A 16,395-nucleotide genomic window follows, 5' to 3' on the forward strand; every position below is an offset into this window, starting at 1 on the left:
GTGTCGGACTGAATTGTATGCAACTGAATTAATTTTTGAAATATGGATATACCGCCTCAATTTTGTCCCCCACACTTTGTAGCTTGAGAAAGTTACCAGCCTCAACATCAATCTTGTATACTCTAAAATCATTTGTACTTAAGTCGTCATTATCATCATTCATCATCATCCCATTCCTCATCATCAACAATTGCTTCTTGCATGTTTTGGGCTTCCTCCTCACCTTAATGATCATAAGTCTCGTTAACCTCTCCTTCATCATGATCACTTGCTTCTTGCATGTTCTGGGCTTCCTCGTCATCATCGTCGTCATTGTTGTAATCATCAACGTAGCCCTTACTACCTTCGCTTTCATCCTCATGATCACTTGCTTGCATGTTCTGGGCTTCTTCTCATCGCCATCAACAAGATTTCCTTCCACTTCTTGATCATTCTCATCATCTGCGCTTCTTCTAATTCGAAAATAAAAAAAATAAAAAAACATCATTTAGTTGATGGATTACCAAGACTTCGTTGTTGGTCGATTCCAACAAGCCCTTTGGCCTAACCCTCCAATTTTATGGATTGTTGAACCGTACCAAGTTCGATTTCACTAATTTGGACGTTTCTAATAGAAACCACTTTATGTGGAATACAAAACGTGAATCTCCACTTGACTATCAAGAAGCTGAGAAATCATTGAAGCTAATAATGGCATAAAAGAGCTGAATAAGCCTCCACCATAATCTTCGTTCGAAGACTTATGCCCGAAGCATTACACATGGAAGTACCTCCCGAATGAGGATTCCATGGCTCTTTGGCTCGCTTCTACGGACCGTTTAATCAGGAAATATATTGCTTGAAGCATACCATGATTACGTCCATGAATGAGTACGATTCTGAAGTTTATAAATTCGATCGAATTTTGACTGAAGAATACTTTTCTCTTCCTTCCATGTTTCAAACTCGCTCCTAAAGCAACAATGTAGAAAGTGGAAGTTTACCAAATTCTCAAATCTGATTACTACCACAAACATGAGAGAAAGGTATAGACTCAACTTATGTTGGAGTCTACCGAACGGTATGGACTCAGTTTGGGTGGTATAGACTCAACTTATGTTGGAGTCTACCGAATGGTATGGACTCAGTTTGGTTAGAGTCTACCAAACGATATAGACCCAGTTCGAATGGAGTCTACTGAATGGCTTAACCCAATTTGGTCAGAGTCTACCGAATGGTGGTGCCTTGTTTCGGCAGGGATGCACCGAAGGGCATGCTCTGCTTCAGCAGAGGTGCACTAAATGGTATTGCTTTGCTTCAACAAAGGCTTACCGAACAGACCCCTCCAGCTTTAGCTAGAGCTTACCGAACCCAATTCTGGATCTCTCTCTCACAATCTAATTTCGAGTTTGTGTTTTAAGACGTATGGTAGAATCAGGGCCTGCCAAAGTGTGGCATCATGCCCGAAGCATGATCCTTGGTACCTAAGACCTAAAACTTCAAGAATAAGGGATAATATTTCCAAACCTTAACCCTACAGAATCTACTTCCTTCTTGATGGAATAGATCGTTGGTTATGCACTTGTTCATGCCCCTACCAATGTCATTGAGGAGTACCATTCTCATAGTCAATATGTGAGACTAATTTTGCTCCACTAAACACCGTTGGAATAGCAGAATTTTGACATGTGTGGCCTTGTTGGCCGAATCCCCTCAGTAAACCATTTACTTTGTGAACATTTTTCCATGTTCTTGGATTCAAGTTTGGTGTTTGTTTTTCGTTATGGATAATCTTATTGATATTGTCCTCAAATACGAGTTAATTGAATCATGTTTCTTGTATACATGTGACCAAATTCAATTAAACACGTGATTTGGCACGAATGTGGGACGGTTAGTTGTCTGGATGAATGCGATACTACGCACAATAACTTTACCCCTAAATCACTTCTCTAACAACAACTTCAGGTCTATCCAACCTGATTAAGAGCATTGGCACGCTCCTCATTGTATGAATGGTACTATATTACCATTTAAGAGACCTTATATTCTCACTGTTCTAGGTTTTTAATGATATTAGAGATGACAATGATCATAAATGAAACCACTGAAGGAAATAAAGTGAAATATCTTTGCACCACCTCCAAAAAGTATCCTGAAGCTTTGATTTGGGGCCAATAGGTTATCTACCAATTGGGGACACGCCACATATGGCCGGCCTGGAGCCGGGTGATTCGAGCAGTTTACTTGCTTTGGCATAACCATTTGAGACACTTAGGTCAAACAATGATGCTACGACGTAGCTCCTTACCCGAAGTAAAGATTTTGTGCCTACAAGCATATTTTCCCAAACCTGCTCATTGTGGGAAATTGATTTTCTAAATCATTCCTAACAAAATACGAAATGACCCTCTTTTCACAGTGGATTCAAGGGAATATATGTGGACTAATCCAACCAAAAGGCGGACCATATAAATACTTATAGTTTTGGTTGATGAATCGACAAACTGGTCACATGTTTATCCACACACATTGCTACTAAACCTCATGGCTGATTAAGGGTTCACCACCCTACTTATCCCTTAAAGTATAAGAGACTGGATAATGCCGAAGAGTTTATATCGATGTTTTTTTTATAAAGTATTGTATGTCTTTTAGGTTTATAATTGAACATTGAATTCTCATGTTCACCTCAACTAGCCTCGCATAATGATCATAAGCGCAATTTAAATTATCGCCCGGACCTTGGTGAACGTACCAAGTTTTTGGTTTCTGCCTAGGGCTATGTAATCTTGTACGTGGTTATGTTGGTCCACCTTAAGGCTCATTACCACCCAACCTATTCGACGTTACAGTTGGTTACTGGGTACGAACTTGACGCTTCATATTTACGCATTTGGGTGTACATTCCATGTGCCAAGTTGCATCGCCGCAACGTACCAACATGTGTCCTTAAAGAAAGATGTGAATCTTTGTCGATTATGATTCTCCTTCACCTTAGCTCTCTTAGAGCCCTTGCTATCAATCTCTTTACTGCTCATTTGCAGATTGTCACTTCAATAAGACAGTCTTCCTGTCGTCAAGAAGAGATATGAACGTCAACATTCCTGTAAAACGGTGCAAATTTACGTGGACATTGCCCACTATGTCTCATCTCGATCCCCATAATGTACAAGTGTGATAAGCAAGTGTGGTGAATTTTAGCTTTCAGAATGTTGCTCCAGACGCATTTCTCTAATCTAGCTAAAGTGACGATATCATATACCAACTGCAAACATGCCTACAAGGATAGACGTACCTAATGGACGTCGAGTCAACATTCTTGAAGGGTGTGTCGCCCCTGTTGGACGATCTGGTATACCAACAAATAGCCAATCAATATGTTCGGGCCTGGAACACGACATATCACTCGGTTCATAGGATTCACTTCCCTAGAAGAGGAAGATCACAGCACAACAATGAATCCATACTTGATCGCTGTCTCAAATCAATTTCATCTCATGAGATTAATCCGGATTATTCTCTAGACTTTAAGTTCTTGGTCCAATATACTAGTTTGGATGAGAAAATGGAATTGAAATGAGATTACCATTGACGATGTTTTCACTTATATGGTAGCTATCAACATAAATGAGAAACGATGATATCGAACCGTGTTCCGTTGATTAAGTGACAATGTAGAACTGATTGGACAACCTAAATTACAATCCAGGTCAAATTCCTTACCAAAATGTGTTTTGGACCTATCGTTCCTACAATGCCCAAGGTAACCCCATTGTATTACAAGTGGGAAAGGAATCATAATGAGATGAATGAAATAGTGTGATATGATGCACGCCTTATGACACAAGGTTTCTCTCAAACGTCCTGTGATTGATAGCAGCATTATGAAATGTGGTTAGTGTTTTCTCCATGGGGATATAGATACGGAGATTTACATGTAAGTTCCTGAAGAATTACATGGACTGGTTCAAATAGTTCCAAACTGTGGAACAGCCTCTCAACTTGTTTAAGGCGTTCACATATGGATTAAAGCAATCCGACAGATGTAGTATACCCATCTAAGAGATCATTTGATCAGTTAAGGATATGAAGTATGCCCTTGTGTGTTAAACTATGAAGTTTTATTTTGAATTGCTAGAGTTACAGTTTATGTTAATGACATGCATCTCACTAAGACTCTAGAAGAGCTTAAGGAAACTGTCTCGCACCTGAAGACGGAATTCGAGATGAATGATCTTGGGAAAACTCATTTATGCCTTGACCTGAAGTTCAAGTGTTGTTTTGACGATACTTTGGTCTACCAGTCAAACTACACCCCGAAGGTGTTACCTTAGAGTATACCTATGATTTTTCATACGCTATATACAAATGAGACCCTTGAAGAGGTTATGGAATCTAAAATTCCATATATAAGTTCAACTTTGTGCTTCGTTGTACTTAATTCATTGTATTAGACAAGACATCTCATTCGTTATTGATCTATTGGTAAAGATACAGCACTGCACCTACACGCAACCACTGAATTGGTATTAAAGATGTACCTTAAAGGTATTACAAATTTGGGCAAATCCCAACGCATCTCAAGTGGATCTAACCCCCCCTGATCCTCGAAATGATGCTTGCCTTGTTTGTTATGCTAACAGTGGTTACTTATCAAACTCGCACAAGGCAAAATCCCAACGCATCTTAAGGGATATCGCAATATCATGGAGGTCCATAATATAACCTTAGTTGCGAGACATGGTTAGGACTTCTTGTTGAGCATATTCGAAGTACTTGTTATTTTCATCCATCGTTGAGTCCCAATGACGATCCATGAAGACTATGCTGCATGTATCCACCCGACCAAGACATGATACATCAACGAAGTCAACGCCAAGACATATTATGTCTACATCACATCAGCAAAGTATCAGGAGATTAAAGTCATGCAAGCCGATCCCAAACAACCTTGTTGACCTTTACATGAAGTCACTGCCAAAGTCAACCTTCCAGAAGCGTGTCCGAGGAACTGGTATGCCTAACTATTCGTATGAAATGCTTGAAGTTCTCATTTGGAAGTTCTGTCAAACTCAGGGGGAGTATCCAGAAGTATACTCACTTGATCTTAATGTACTTTTTTTCCCTACAATTAGGAGCATTTTTCCCACTGGGTTTTTGCTTCCTAACTAGGTTTTAATGAGGCACCCATCCTGGGCTGGTCATACCCTTGTGAGCTCTACTACTTGCGTCCAAAAGACTTATAGTTTTGACTTAATGCAACTTCTCACTTTTCTCCTTAGTCTATGGGTTTTTCTCCCACCTTAGGTTTTACCATAGGAGGGTTTTGTGAGTTTTACCTTTTATGCATTCTTCCGTTAATTTGGAATAGGAATGTGATTGTATAAATCCTAACATATCTAGGATATCTTTATGGGATTCTACCTTATCTCTTAGACTAGATATTATCCTATTAGAGTTGTAATTCTAAAAGGGTAAGGAATTAACCTTCCCTACTACTATAAATAAAGGCACAATGGGTGGAATAGAACACACCTCACAATTACACATGACAGCTAGGGTGTGAATCCAAATCTTGATCGAAATGGGAATGGGAGCACCAATTTTAGTTTTAAATTATCTTCCTTTTAAAATTTTATGTTTAATTTCCTTATAGATTTTATGTTTTTTAGTTTTATTTTATTTTTAATATTAGTTAAAATCCACATAAGCATCCATGTCATTTAATGAATAAATTAGGATCCTAGGATGTCATGTAATCTAAAGGTTAAAAAGAGTGTAAAAATGTTTGTCCCTTTATACTATCCCATCTCTTCTCTCTCTATGCTGCACCCTCTGTCTCTTTCTAGCCTTCATAATTGTTCAGTAAATTATGCCTACAACACTAAGCCATTATATCTGAGACATAAAATTATTGAGATCCCTTATCGAGGTGGTTTAATTATTGAGGTAATTTAATTTAAGTAACCATATTAATTCAATTAAAATAATAAATTATGTTTAGCCCTATAGCTTTTTGGCCCCCTCGGTTGGAAATGGTTTTTTGTCACAGGGCTATGTTTGGCATGTGGCCCTCTAGCCCCTTGGTTGGAGAGAGTATGAAATATGGCATGTCACTGTTCATTAAAATATTAATTTGTTGGAGAGCTATGAGATCAAAGAGAGCCCTCTGACCCTCCTTCAATTGGAAATGACCTTATATCCCCGAATCTCACCAATACCTAGCAAACTTGACCCTAAATTACCAGGACTTATTAGACCATCACCGACTCTTTTTTATAACTGTCGTTTTAAGTACATATAATTACTCAATGTTTAGAGTTGATTTTAGATTGGCCCAAAACCTATTAAAATAGTCTAAATAAATACCTAATGTTTTGAAAGTAGGAATATCCATTAGGATACTGGGTAATGCAGACACCAAATTTGGTAGACTAAATTTTGTAAACTAAATGACATGGAAATTGATGATTGGATTATTACTTAAATGTTGATTAACGTACTTATTTCTTAATGGTCACATATTATTTAGTTTGCAAATTTAGTCTACAAATTTAGTTTACGTAGCATTACTCTAAGAATACTAGTATTAAGTGACAGCATTAAGTAATGGCATTAACAAATATACTCAAGGGCATGTTCGTGTTTTAACTGTCACTGGCACGTCATTTGTGAAGCTTTAAGAGGAAGAAAAAAACACAAATAGTTTGTGATTTTTAGAATTTTTAGATTTCATTCGTCGAGCAACAAATAACTCGCCTGGGAAAGATTTTTCCATGAGTACTTGTAGAAGACCAGAGAGCGAGAGAGAGAGAGAGAGAGGCAGACACTCACTGATTCAATAGTGCAACAAAAGGCGTTTCTGTGTAAATACATTCTCAACGGTAAAGACAATTTGGATTCCCAGCTCAGATTTTATACAAATTACGTGTAGCCTCAACAACAATTGTCAACTGGCAATGGTAAATTATGGACTATCACTCATTAGTTATTAAAGAGTTGATCCTCATGATCCCCGGCCTCCTCGCTGCTTCTTTTCTTCTAGCGCAGTCGCTTCGTTCAACATGTCAGCGGCATCCTTGTGCATGTCCAGCTTGGCTAGAGCAACTGACTGCATGTAGAAGGCTGTGGGCCACTCAGGATAGACACATTGCGCTTGCATTGCATCTCGAAGGGCAGCATCTGGTTGCTCATTTAACAGGTAGCATAAACTGCGTCGGGCAAAAACAGTTGGCGAAACCATAGTTCCAACATCTATGAACTGCGCCCAAAAAGAACAAAAGGAATGACTTCAGTGAGCATCACTTCTCAAGGCCTTAGTTCAAGATTATAACTCGATGAGCCCATAACTAACACAGAAATGAAACAAAATGTCTCAAAGAGCTATGCCAATCAACGAAAGGTTCCTGGTCAAAAGTTCAGTCAATTTATTGGCCGAATTCCAGCAGACAAGATCAAAAATATAAAAATAAAACATATACACATGCGCAAACAACAAAGTTATACCTGGGAGTAACACTCAATGGCTGCTTTAAAATCTTTGTCCCGAAATGCATAATCCCCTCGTTTCCTTGCCTCCAACATGTCTCTCATCTGTTGAGTCCACTCTTGGAAAGATAACTGAATCCATACAAATTCAAAAAAGATATCTTAGTATAAATTGAATGAGCAAGGATATGCAAGACACTCTAGTACCACCAAACGTACCTCATTGGTTCCTTCATCATCTCTGTAGTGCGTCATAACCAAGATCTGATGGATTGCTGTGAGGTCCATCCGAGAGCAGGCGTCACCCATAGCAGAAAGGGGACGTTGTGGGGTTGAAGGCGCTTCTTCATGCTTTGGAATTCCAAGCATGACATAAGATGGAACCTACAATCCAGAACCTTGGTAATTAGATTTTTATTGTGAAGTAGCCCTCCTTTATCAACTTACGAGCACAGCCGAGTGTAGAACACATATGATCCAATATTAGGTCATCAGATAAACGTAGTTTTGGCCATATAAGAATATATGGATGCACCACAGAGGAATGCCCTAAAAGAGGTTAAAGGCATCAGCTATGGCGAGGATGCCAACCACAATCCATATAGGCACTGTGCATGCATCATTTTCCAGTCCATGATACTCCACTATTTCAAATATAGTGTGAAGTGATTCCTTTTGCACCCAGCCATATTAAGCCATCATAAAACAGCTTATGCCAGGGACATACGAAGTCACTAGTACAAAGCCAAGAATAAGGCACTGAGAAAAGAATAACAGCTTCGTCCATAAACCAGACAATTTAATAATCCTATAAGGGAAAGTCTCTTACATCAGGTTTGGTCTGCAGTGGAGCGAGTGTTGCAACAAGGTCCTTTGTATTAGGCCGCTCTCTAGGTTCATATTGGAGACATTGAGAGGCAAGATTAACAACTACTGTTGCTTCCTCTGTAGAAAATTTCCCCTCCAAATGTGAATCCATTAACAGAATGATATTTTTCCCTCGTATCATGTCAAGTGCCTGTTTACATGATATTTTTTCAACAATGTAAACATTGTGAAGTATGATCATCTTACATGAGGGTTAACTCTAGATAATAACAGAAACTGGTAAACAACTCAAAGAGCATGATGGACACACCCAGCATAATGAAGTATTGTTGAAATTCATAATCTGGATACCATGAAGATGATGATGAAAAAAAATCTAATGTGATGAAACGGAAAAAAAATAAAAAATTTATAATCATGCAAATTAATAAAAACTATGATACCAGTTTTGCAATTAGATAAAAGGAGTGTTCATCAAGTATCAAGAGATGGGTGAATGATATGGAGAGGGAATCAAGTTATATAAAACAGGGATTTTGTTAGCTGATTATTTGTTTCCTATAACATCCAGTGGTTTGAAAACAACTGATGCTCAAATCCAACATTCAGGAGAGATTGAATACTCAAAGATTTTTCTGCATATCTTACTCCAACAATCAAGTTTAGTATAAACAGATCCGCTACAGATTATTTGTAATCACTTTGAGCGAACAATTATAAGTTCACACACTCCAACATGAATATAGTATAGCACTAAAGACTCTAGTTAGAATAAGTAAGCAAAGGAGTAGGACACACTAGCTGTAAAATGTGCATGCCACACATTTATAGCAGTCCACTTACATGACTTGGAGGGATGTGCTTCCCACTAAGCAGATCTAGAAGGACGGTGCCAAAGCTATAAACAACACTTTCTGGAGTGACCCTTCCTACAAAGTAAATAAACAACCAGGTAAAGTCGGCATATCTCAAGCAGGAGAAGTTGTTTAGATAGGAAAACTAGAATAGTGACAAGAAAAATGATCAAACGGATAGGTAATATCTAGGCTAGAGAAGTTATTACCATTTCTTAAATATTCAGGTGGCGTGTAAGCAAGATTTGTGCTGTAACTCTTCCCATCCCTACTATTTCTCATCAAGCCAAAACATGAAAGACGAGGATCACCATCCTACAAGTCCATTCGAATACTACATTATCACCCTAAAAAGTAATGAACACTAAAGTGGCTGAAAACACATTTTAAACTAAGATGATTGAATTTGAGAATCGAATACCTCGTCAAAGAGAACCCTATAAGCATTCAAATCGTGGTATAACGGGCGGCCCTCGGTACTGCAATAATCTAAAGCTTCAGCAATATAAAGAGCCACTCTTAAACGCATGGCCCACTCAATGGTTTGATTCTCCCCTGTATGAACATGCGGAGCCCAAAAATTAATTTTTGACAAACACAGCAACTAATTCTAAATTTGGAGGAACAAAACTCAAAACATTGAATTGATTGCTTATGCAAAACTTAATAAATTAGCAGTACAAAGACAAGCACGGTACTGGCACACTAGATAACAAAGTATACTAAAAAGTAAAAACCACCTCCCCACGACTTCTCCAAATGAAAAGAATGTTTAACATCATCTGGGATTAACAAAACTACCAGGTAAGATTAGTGGGCAACTAAGATCAATGACCGACCCATTAACAAAAAAAAAAAAAAAAAAAACAGATTAATGGAACGTTTCGTGTTGTAGAAAACTAATGTCAATACCATCTTGCATTTCAATGTTTGCTTGTTAAAAAGCTATATATTTAGAGGTACTTCACAAAGCGGCCACTGAGAAATCTTAGAAGCTGAGCTAAAAATAGCATTCTTAATAAACCAGGAGAAGTCGAAAGACGAATAGTAAATAAAGATAGTTTTTGTTTGGCATACAGTGGAACAAATGCTTAGCCAAAGTATCAGTAGGCATGTACTCAGCAACAAGCAGCCTCTCATCCCCATCACAGCAATACCCAATCAAATTCGCAAGCCGCCGATGCCGCAGCTTCCCCACACCCCAAGCTTCCTCCTGCAAAACCAAAACCCACAAATCATTCATAGACCCAATTCACAAAACGATTGAAAACCCACTAAAAAATACCAAAAACTCAAAAACCCAAATGAAGCAAAAACACAAAAGCCAAGCTCACCGCAAACTGCTTGGGATCAGGCCACGCCATCTTGGTGAACTTCTTGACGGCGATCCAACGGCGGTTCTGCAACCGGCCCTTGTAAACAAGATTAGGGGCCTTCTCGCCGCTCTCCGAAACTATGTAGTCAGAGCTGAAGTTGTTGGTGGCGGCTTTGAGGTCGGCGAAGGAGAATTCGGAGAAGGGTGGGGCTCCGCCGGTTTCCGGGTCGGATCCGGAGGTGGGATTCGTGTGGTGGGTCGGGGTCCGGCTATTGTGAGCTAGATGCTGGGTTTGGATTTTCTCTGGTTGTTGGTTCTCTGAAACTTTGGATTCACAGCAACCCATGACTTGGTTTTCTGTGGGGGTTTGAAAATTCAGTGAGTATTTGAGCTTCTTCGAATCGGAAAGATGGAAGCTTTTTAGAAGACAACCATGAGCTGGTTCCTTTCTGACTCTGCTTTGAGTGCCTAGTGGGTTAGAAGAAGAGAGAGAGAGAGAGAGAGAGAGAGAGGACAGAGAGAGGTTCCTGGCAGTTTAATGTTAGAGGTTATGGTACTTAAAGCATTTTCCAGTTGCTACAGTTTAATTAGTTACTACCCATCTATTATTTCCACTAATCACTTTGGTAATTTGATTTTTTTTTCTTTAATTTTCCCTAAAAAGATAAAGCTTTTGTTATATTTCCTTGTGCAAAAAAAAAATATGGACGCAGGACAAGAACCTTTTGATTCAATGTTCAACATTCTAATTATATTAATTAATCATGTTTTACGAAATTTTGATGAGATATTATGCAAATTTTTAGTAATAGTTTTACGTTTTTGATCCGTAATCAGTGTCGATGCAAATTTCCGCCGTCTTCAATCTTGACAAAAATACACCTGCGAAACAGTCAACACCTTTGATCAAAGACCTAAGCCTTACGCGCCCACGAAGTGGGGAGGGGTTAGGCCAATGGATCTCCGATGCCTAAATAAGTTTCTTTGAGAGAGTAAAGTGTTTAGGGCTTTTTCAAGGGTAGCAAAAGCTCTAAAAATTTGGTAGAATATGGTGTATTTATAGGGATAGGGCCGGCCACAATATTAGGGTTTTACCATACACGTGGCGGCATCCTATTGGCCAAGGTGTTTATGGAGAAATATTCTCAAAATATTCTCAAGATATTAAATAGGAAATAATATCTTGAGATAATGGTGTAATTATCCCTAATTTATTTAAATTGGGATTACTTATTTGATTGGAGTCAATCTTTAAATGAGAATTTATTAAAGATAGGATTTGGGTAATTAATCCTTATCTTTAATTTCTTGCCAAGGGCAGGTGAGCTGTGGGCAGTCGTATTCAGCTGCTGGGATCTTCAGGGGTGTGAGTTGCGTGTGGGAGTATCTAAGAAGCCTGCCCATTTATTGAGGGCAATCTTGTCTTTCTTGAATAAAAGTATACGTGTCGCCTCTAAAATTTTTGGGACTATTTTAGGCTCCACAAATGCCCACACACCTACTGTGCTGCACGCAAGAAAGGATAGTAAATGTAGAAATCCCAAATTGCTTGGGCTTGTAGAGTTATTTCCCAATTTGAACTTGATCTCCTTTCTTGTTTTGGAGATAGACTTCTTCTAGGAAAAGGAAACTAATTGCCCCCAATACCTAGCTAATTCTGCCTTAAGCAGGGAATTAAATAAATTTGGAGAGCAATCATTATTCCAACGAGGAAGAAAAGCCAAAGGAAATTTTTCTTCCCCCTCCCCTAGCTTTCTTCTTATCTTTCCCTTGCAAAGAGTCGTCTCTCGTTGTTGTTCTTCTTCTCCGTGCCGCACCGAGGTAAGTAAAAATTGAATTTTCTTCTTCTTGAATTTTTTGGAAGTCTTGGGACTGGAAAAATTGGCTCGGCGGGGCCGTGAATGTGGGTGACACACGGCAAGGGAACCTAGGGGCTTCTTGGTGGCGCTGCACCGGTCGATTTGGCTCGGGCAAAGTCTCTTGTGGGGATCTGCTATGGTCGAGCCTCTTGTTGGTGTCTGATATGGCATGCGTTGGGTGTGGAATAATGAGGGGAATGAGGCACAGGCCTCCTCCAATGTTGAGCTAGGGCGGCATGGGTCGTGGAGTGCTGGGCACGAGAGAGATTGAGTGTTAGGCCGAGCCCTTGCTGATAGAGAGAAAGTATGAGGGCCATGGGGCATGGAGCTGGGCTCGCGGTCTTTCTTTTTCTTTTTTCTTTTTTATTCTCTTCTCGCGAGCTGCCTTATGAATATTTTTTATCGTACTTTTTGCAGAGATTTTGAGATGTCTTATTCCGATCGCAAGAGTGACGAATATCCTCCACCTTTGTACCATCAAGGTAGGCTATTTCAAAGCTGGATGTCAAGATCAGTTTCGAAGAGCTGTTTTAAGATTTTCTTGAGGCGTACAAGCATGCGATTTCGTCAGGGGTTGGCATGAAGCAGGTGAAAGATGACAGCTACCATGAACCATGTGGCTAGGGCACCACTGCTAGGAAGAGGGCTATCAAATTCCATCCGTATTACTTTGTGTTAGGATTTACTATTCATATGCCTTGTCTTTTCCAGAAGGTAATCTGCTTCATGAAATGCGCACTTGCTCAGTGCTCCCCAAATGCAGTTCATGCGATGGTGGGATTCTTGAACTTGAGCAGGTTCTTTGATCTTGGCTTGACCATAAATGAGTTCTGGTACTTCTTCAATATTGGCCACAAAGAAAGTGTGGAGCAACTGAGGTCTCGTCATAGGCTACTCGATGCTTCTTGCAAATGTGATCATGAGTGGGCGAAAGACACCTTGGAGGTGAGAGGGGAATGGGAGTCTGACTCTTATCCTGAGATGCGTGTCCCAACTACATTTATCAGTGGTAAGTGAATTACTTCATTCTTGTCCTGCTTGAATTTTTGTTGAGCTGCTCCATGACTTTAATTTATTGATCGTCATTCTTACTTTGCGTAGATTCGGAGTTTGGCTCAACTCTAAGGACTTTAGCAAATATGAAGAAAGTTCACATCACCTTGGGCATTTCTGTTGAGTACCATGAATGGCACTGGCTGCTCAGCCCTTTTCACCGGAAGAAATGTGGTATGCCTCCAAAGAAAGAGATAAAAGCGATGGCTCGTCCGATCATTGATGTAGAGCCTGCTACCAATAAAGGTGGAAAGAAGAGATATTCCTCACCTGTTTGTGAGTTTTCAGCCAAGAAGAAGCCAAGGACTTCTTCTGCTGCTCGTGGGAGCTCGTCTGTTGCCAAAAAACTTGTCATTAATCTAACTTCTCCCAATGGGGCGAAGAATACCGTTAAGCCTAAGCCTATAAAACCTACTGCTCTGAAGGTGACCACATTCATTACTGAAAGGTTTGCTTAATGGAAGGGTTCGGTGGTACCCTCGGTGTCCGGGTTTGTATCAAAGTGCCCGTTGAGAGCTAAGTCTGGTTCAACTTTTGAAAAGCTCGCCACTATGAAGAGCGGGAAGGTGGATTCTACTGCTAAGGTGGCGTCTGGGCTTGTTCCTTCTTCTTCCATGACTGACTCATCTGCTGAGAAGGGGAAATTTGCTCACATAGGCAATTATGAGAGATCCACCGAGTCTAGCGCTAGTGAGTTTCCCAAGATTTACATGCTGCTAAAGGCTAACCTGCTTAAGCACATCAACGCATGAGCCAAGTTTGTTGATAATGCTGGGAAACCTGTTGTCCGCTTAGACTCTTTTGCGAAACGTCATGCCAGCTGAAGAAAGTCTTCTCTAATTACTACAATGCATAAGACTTTGATCCTGGCAGCTGATTCTATGCGCGTTGATCAGAATGATGTCGAGTGTGCTAAGAAGGTCGAAGTGGCTTTGATGGCTCAGCTTCCCTCAGCTGCTGAAAATATCAAGAAGCTCGAATATGTACTCACCTTTTTAAAGAGGTCTAATGTATTTGCCCCCACTTCTGTGCAACTGGAGATTGCTCATCAAGAGGTCGTCGACTCGAAAACTAGGCTTAGTGCGACTCAAGCGATGTTGGAGGCTGCAGAGAAGGAAGTCAATCGTGTTTCTCCAGTGGTCGAGGACCTTGAACGTGTTAATTCGGAGTTACGATCTGCTTGTTTTGCCAAGGATGAGGAGCTTATCTTTCATGCATGCAGAAGTGTCTCGTCTTAAGGAGGTTGCCAGTAAGCTTGAGTCCAAGGAAGTGGATCTGCAATGTGCGTTGTCTGCTAGCGAGAACCTGAAAAATGAACTAAATGAGTTGCAAGGTGTTCATATTGGGCTTGTTGAGGACAATGTGCAGCTGAAGATTGAGAAAGCTGGTCACAAAATGTCACTTGCTTCTTGTCAGGATGATTTCTACAAGCTTGGCTATGTAGACCATCTTTAGGGCGAGTTGTCGGATTATGAGTTTTCCGAGAAGAACTTCGAGACTTTCTTCATTTCTCCAATTGATCTACTTAATTTGTCGTTTAAGCCTACCTTTGGTGGAACAGCTGAGGGTCAGGCAGTCCAGGCAAGGGCGGCTGAGGATGGGCTGATGGAAGCTTTGGCTACTAGGAGCGGTGCGACTGCTGAATGCTTGGCAGTCGAGGAACCAATGGTTCCGTAGGCTACCAAAGAATAGTCTTTTTGCTTAAACTTAGGAATTTTCTTATTTTCCTTTTTGTTATGCTTTATTTGAACTTTGTTGGCCTTTGAGCCGATTTATCAATTTGCTAGCAATTTAATAAACAGTTTTCCTTGTTTTGCTTCATCATTATATTTTGCCGTGTTTTTTGCAAAACTTTATTCTATGACGGTTAACTAGGTCAGCTGCCTCAAGGAAGCAACCGATCCCACATCGCCACTTAGGTTTTAGTTTTGTCTTCGAGGCTTTTAGAGCTTTACATGCAAGAGGAAAAATGCAAGATTTTTAACTCATAGAGCTGTTGTCCGAACTCATGTTTCTCGTAGAAAGTAGAGGAGGTCGCGTAGCTGTTATAGTCGTGACACTCGACTTTAATGGCTTCTTGAGCTTTGGCCCTCTCGAGGCATGTTGCGAGATTTTTAACTTATAGAGTCGTCGGCTGGACTTATGGTTCTCGTGTGAATCAGAAGAGGTCTGCGTAGCTGTTATAGTCGTGACACTCAACTTTAATGGTTTCTTAAGCCTTAGCCCTCCCAAGGTATGTTGCGAGATTTTTAACTTATAGAGCCATCAGCTGGATTCATGATTCTCGTATGGGTCGTCGGTCGGACGTCTTACTTACAAAAACAGACAACCCGCATGACCACATCAGTCGTCGTCCCTGGCTCTCGAAGGCGTTTTAGGCGTGAGGTGTATGCGGAATCCTGCCTTAGAGGCCACATCCTTCTTAGTTGCAATTTGATTCCACAGGTCACCTAACTAATATTGCAACACTTTAAAACCAATCTATGTTCATGAAGACTTGCACGTCGAGGACGAAACATCTTGTCACACGAACTCTTTCATAGGCAGGTGTCCTGCACTTAGCGTCTCTTCCAGTTAGAGGCCTGAGATCTCACGGAATTGAATCCTTCAGTCAACTAAGTCTATTTCAAAGGAAAGACTATCTTAGCTAATTCTGGGAAATGTCCGGCTCAGGTAGTCGCTGTATTCAGGGGAAACTAAGCAGTCATACCACTCATCCACGTCTGGATACCACTCATCCATGTCTGGATATTCTGGATTAGTTTACCCTCTTCTTATTAGAAAGCACACGTCATTTCTGCAGGGCTGAATGCGTCTTCTGCTTATCACATGAGTGATTGAGGAATTAGTTTACCCTCTCACGCTAGAGAGCTTACCTAGATGGTTGTCGGGGAATTAGTTTACCCTCTCGCGCTGGAAAGCTAACCCAGATGGGTGTCAGGGAATTAGTTTACCATTCACATTGGAGAACTAACCGATATGGATGTTGGGGAATTAGTTTACCCTCTCATGCTGG

At 40.3% G+C, this 16,395-nt stretch overlaps 1 protein-coding gene across 1 annotated transcript; it reads right to left on the reverse strand.

Annotated features, from left to right (window-relative positions):
* Positions 1-6,791: 6,791 nt before the first annotated feature.
* Positions 6,792-11,055, reverse strand: LOC103445255 (serine/threonine-protein kinase BSK1). Its single transcript, XM_008384251.4, has 9 exons — positions 10,487-11,055; positions 10,230-10,365; positions 9,574-9,707; positions 9,362-9,467; positions 9,142-9,227; positions 8,300-8,488; positions 7,690-7,854; positions 7,489-7,602; positions 6,792-7,243 (listed from the first exon to the last, which is right to left on the reverse strand). The coding sequence occupies exons 1-9, from the start codon at positions 10,811-10,813 to the stop codon at positions 6,989-6,991; spliced, it is 1,512 nt and encodes a 503-aa protein (XP_008382473.1). The 5' UTR covers positions 10,814-11,055; the 3' UTR covers positions 6,792-6,988.
* Between the last annotated feature and the right edge of the window lie 5,340 nt (positions 11,056-16,395).

The sequence above is a fragment of the Malus domestica genome, chromosome 05, assembly GCF_042453785.1.
Source record: "Malus domestica chromosome 05, GDT2T_hap1".
Taxonomy (NCBI): Eukaryota; Viridiplantae; Streptophyta; class Magnoliopsida; order Rosales; family Rosaceae; genus Malus; species Malus domestica.

Excerpts from the sequence above, each read along its gene's own strand:
- LOC103445255 (XM_008384251.4), bottom strand. The coding sequence starts at position 10,813 with ATGGGTTGCTGTGAATCCAAAGTTTCAGAGAACCAACAACCAGAGAAA. Across the intron at positions 9,708-10,229 it reads GGCTAAGCATTTGTTCCACT|GGGAGAATCAAACCATTGAG; the intron begins GTATGCCAAACA and ends ATGTTCATACAG. Across the intron at positions 8,489-9,141 it reads AGCACATCCCTCCAAGTCAT|GCACTTGACATGATACGAGG; the intron begins GTAAGTGGACTG and ends TCATGTAAACAG.